The sequence below is a fragment of the Telmatherina bonti genome, assembly GCF_933228915.1.
Source record: "Telmatherina bonti genome assembly, chromosome: 1".
Taxonomy (NCBI): Eukaryota; Metazoa; Chordata; class Actinopteri; order Atheriniformes; family Telmatherinidae; genus Telmatherina; species Telmatherina bonti.
In genome coordinates this window covers 45,175,202-45,179,889 of record NC_136619.1, presented here as the reverse complement: position 1 = coordinate 45,179,889, position 4,688 = coordinate 45,175,202, and the positions used below count along the sequence as shown (strand labels likewise).

At 46.8% G+C, this 4,688-nt stretch overlaps 1 protein-coding gene across 3 annotated transcripts in view; it reads right to left on the bottom strand.

The window, feature by feature from the left end:
• zdhhc1 (zDHHC palmitoyltransferase 1) overlaps positions 1–3,256 on the bottom strand; it is a 25,937-nt gene extending 22,681 nt beyond the window's left edge. For 2 of the 3 annotated variants that reach the window (XM_079242882.1, XM_079242884.1), the window contains exons 1-2: positions 2,158–2,286; positions 1,715–1,934 (exon numbers count right to left, since the gene is read on the bottom strand). In XM_079242882.1, coding sequence (XP_079099008.1) covers positions 1,715–1,934; positions 2,158–2,165 — 228 coding nt within the window. In that variant the 5' untranslated portion in view covers positions 2,166–2,286. Of the gene's footprint in view, positions 1–1,714; positions 1,935–2,157; positions 2,287–2,851 lie in introns of those variants that run through there. The other variant, XM_079242883.1, reaches the window with a different exon arrangement.
• Positions 3,257–4,688: the final 1,432 nt, after the last annotated feature.

Sequence of the window (4,688 nt, the reverse complement as noted above, 5' to 3'; positions counted from 1 at the left end):
ATCCTCATCATCATCATCCTCATCATCTTCATCATCATCCTCATCATCATCGCCATCATCATCCTCATCATCATCATCCTCATCATCATCGCCATCATCATCCTCATCATCATCGCCATCATCATCCTCATCATCATCATCCTCATCATCTTCATCATCATCCTCATAATCATCCTCGCCATCATCATCCTCATCATTATCACCATTATCATCCTCATCATCACCACCATCATCATCATCATCATCATCATCCTCATCATCATCATCATCATCCTCATAATCATCGCCATCATCATCCTCACCATCATCATTATCATCATCATCATCACCATCATCCTCATCATCATCATCATCACCATCATCATCCTCATCATCATCACAATCATCATCGCCATCATCATCTTCACCATCATCATTATCATCATCATCATCATCACCATCATCCTCATCATCATCACCATCATCATCACCATCATCCTCATCATCATCACCATCATCATCCTCATCATCATCGCCATCATCATCCTCACCATCATCATTATCATCACCATCATCCTCATCATCATCGTCATCATCATCATCATCACCATCATCATCCTCATCATCATCACCACCATCATCATCCTCATCATCATCTTCATCATCACCATCACCATCATCCTCATCACCATCATCCTCATCACCATCATCCTCATCATCATCATCCTCATCATCATCACCATTATCATCCTCATCAACACCACCATCATCATCATCATCATCATCCTCATCATCATCATCCTCCTAATCATCATCCTCATCATCCTCACCATCATCATCCTCATCGCCATCATCACCATCATCATCATCATCCTCATAATCGCCATCATCATCATCATCATCATCGTCATCATCCTCATCATCCTCATGATTGCCATCATCATCCTGATCATCGTCATTGTCATCACCATCATCATCCTCATCATCACCATTATCATCATCATCCTCATCACCATCATCGCCATCATCATCATCATCCTCCTCCTCCTCATCATCATCCTCATCATCATCGCCATCCTCATCACCATAATCATCATCCTCATCCTCATCATCACCATCATCGTCATCATCACTATCATAGACATCATCATCAACATCTTCATCATCACCATCACCGTCATCATCATCATCACCATCATCATCCTCATCATCATCACCATAATCATCATACTCATCATCCTCATCATTATCACCATCATCATCACCATTATCATCACCATCCTCATCCTCATAGTCATCATCATCATCATCCTCATCACTATCCTTATCATCATCCTCTTCATCATCATCATCACCATAATCATCATGCTCATCATCGTCATCATCCTTATCACCATCCTCATCATCACCATCACCATTAGCATCACTATATCGTCATCATCACTATAATAGTCATCATCATCAACTTCATCATCCTCATCATCACCATCATCCTCATCATCATCACCATTAGCATCACTATATCGTCATCATCACTATAATAGTCATCATCATCAACTTCATCATCCTCATCATCACCATCATCCTCATCATCATCACCATGGTAGCCAACTAAACATGGAGGAGGAGCATAGCTGGGATGTTTCAGGTCTTTGACCTTCATCAGGTAGATCTCAGGTGAACCTTCGCCTGCTTGGTCCACCTCTGATGTCGTGCACACACACAGGAAGGATACGATGTACCCGGCGGGGATCCAGTGGACCGGCAACAGGGGGACGAAGATGCCGAAGCCGGTGACAGCGAAGTAGACGTAGAGCGTCCAGGCGAGCAGTTGGAAGGGGTGGGGGGGCCAGGTCCAGCCGTTGATCCGGGAACACTGAGGAATGTCGGCTGGAGGAGAAACGCCGTCATCGACTGGCGCCGTGCGGTTCGGGTTCCTGCCACACATGTCCATTCTACACAGGGAAAACACACACGTCATCATGACATTATGAGACAAGACTTGTCCCACAGTGGGGACGTTCCAGTGTTGTCACACAGTTCCAGAACAGAAACATGCAGTAAACAAGATGACTGCTGTGTACTATAGGTGTGTTCTTCTGTCCCTCTCTGTGACCCCCCCCCCCCCTCCCCCTCTGCAGGTCAGACACAACCTGGGGCCGGTTACCCATGTCCTACCTGGCCATGGAGTGTTTCACAGTCAGCTGTAAACCTGGAAACTCTCCACCGGTTCCTGATTCCTGACTCGGACCACCTGACCTGGCAACTCGTCACACCTGCCTACCTGCTCCAGCCAGGTGTGCTGACGTCATCCTGCTGCCGGACCACAAATAAGGCTGTGGAAACTACAGTCCATCACCTGTCCAAGCCAGGTGCTGGGGGTCTATCTCACCTGGTCAGCGCAGGTTAACGGGTTTATCTCTCCTAGTTAGCACGGGTTAACGGCTCTATTTCACATGGTTAGCGCGGCTTAACGGGTCTTGCTCACCTGGTTAGCACGGCTTAACGGGTCTTGCTCACCTGGTTAACACGGGTTAACGGGTCTTGCTCACCTGGTTAGCACGGGTTAACGAGTCTTGCTCACCTGGTTAACACGGGTTAACGGGTCTTGCTCACCTGGTTAGCACGGGTTAACGAGTCTTGCTCACCTGGTTAGCACGGGTTAACGGGTCTTGCTCACCTGGTTAGCACGGGTTAACGAGTCTTGCTCACCTGGTTAACACGGGTTAACGGGTCTTGCTCACCTGGTTAGCACGGGTTAACGAGTCTTGCTCACCTGGTTAGCACGGGTTAACGGGTCTTGCTCACCTGGTTAGAGCGGGTTAACGGGTCTTGCTCACCTGGTTAGCACGGGTTAACGGGTCTTGCTCACCTGGTTAGAGCGGGTTAACGGGTCTGGTGACGGGGACCGGCCCTCCGCTCCTCCATCCAGCGCCTGAGTCGCAACGTGGGGTTCTGCTTCGCGGCGGTCCCAGAGAACCAAGCTAAGCTCAGCTGCAGACCCGGACTGTGCCGGTCCAGTTGTTAACTTACATCCATTCCGTCCACAGAGCGGAACCGGGTCGGACCCAGAAGGCTGGTTCTGGACGGGTTAGCCTGCTAGCATCCAGCTAACCTCCATGCTAACGCCGCGCGCATGCGGAGTAAAGACCGCAGACAAAAGAGCAGGCGGATAAACACTTTAAACACTAAATATTTATCATGAAACAGCAACTAAATATTTATCATCAAACAGCAGTTTCTTCCAGCCTTTAGTTTTGTTAGCTGAGGTGCTGCTTCCGTCGCTTCCTCCTCTAGCGTCCTACGCCGTTTCCCTGGTAACGTGACATCTCCTTTCTCATTGGTCAGGGAGGTTGACTGCGCCCACCCCCTGTGATGTATTGCTGTTAGAGCCATAGACATCAAATATGTGTAGACGCCGCATTGTATCACGCCGCCTATACGAGCTGACGTCTCATCGCGCCGCCATCTTGGATGGGTCTCCCATTCGCCTCCAATGCATTTATTTGTAAGGTGTAGGTCCAACCACGACAAGTACTCCACGGATTTTTACCTGTTTTTCCTCACACTTTGGTTTGTTACAAAGGGCAGAGATATTGTTATGATACAGATCACTGTAAAACATTAAAAAACAACGTGCTTTTAAGTTAAAATATTTTGACAAGTCCTATAGTTAGGGATCACTAGCTATCTAACTATCCCTTAGTTATGCTGCGATAGGTTTAGACTGCTGAGGGACATTTCCTGGTACACAAGGGCTGCTAACTTTCCTTGGAGTAAGATTTAATGAAGACAATCCAAATTTTGCTGTATACAGAACATACACATACATGCATATATATATATATATATATATATATATATATATATATATATATATATATATATATATATATATATATATATATATATATACATATACACATCTATACATATACATACATATATACACATATATATGTATATATATATATACATATATACACATACACATCTATACATATACATACATATATACACATATATATGTATATATATATATACATATATACACATACACATGTATACATATACATATGCATACATATATATACATATACATATATATAAATATATATATATATATATATATATATATATATATATATATATATATATATTTATATATATACCTCTCCCTGAGCCGTCACCTTATCGTGGTGGAGGGGTTTGTGCGTCCCGAAGATCCTAGCAGCTATGTTGTCGGGGGCTTTATGCCCCTGGTAGGGTCACCCATGGCAAACAGGTGTCTAAGGGAGGGACCAGACCAAGCACGGCTCATAGACCCCTATGATGACGACCAACCTGGGCATGAATGTTCCCTTGCCCGGACGCGGGTTACCGGGACCCCCCTCTGGAGCCAGGCCTGGAGGCGGGGTACGAGAGCGAGCGTCTGGTGGCCGGGCCTTCGCCCATGGGGCCCGGTCGGGCTCAGCCCGAAAGGGTTACATGGGCCCCGCCTCCCGTGGGCTCACCATCTGCGGGAGGAGCCGTAGGGGTCGGGTGCAATGTGAGCTGGGCGGCAGCAAGGGGCGGGGACCCTGGAGGTCCGATCCCCGGCTGCAGAAGCTGGCTCTAGGGACGTGGAACGTCACCTCTCTGGTGGGGAAGGAGCCTGAGCTTGTGCGCGAGGTTGAGCGGTTCCGACTAGATATAGTTGGACTCACCTC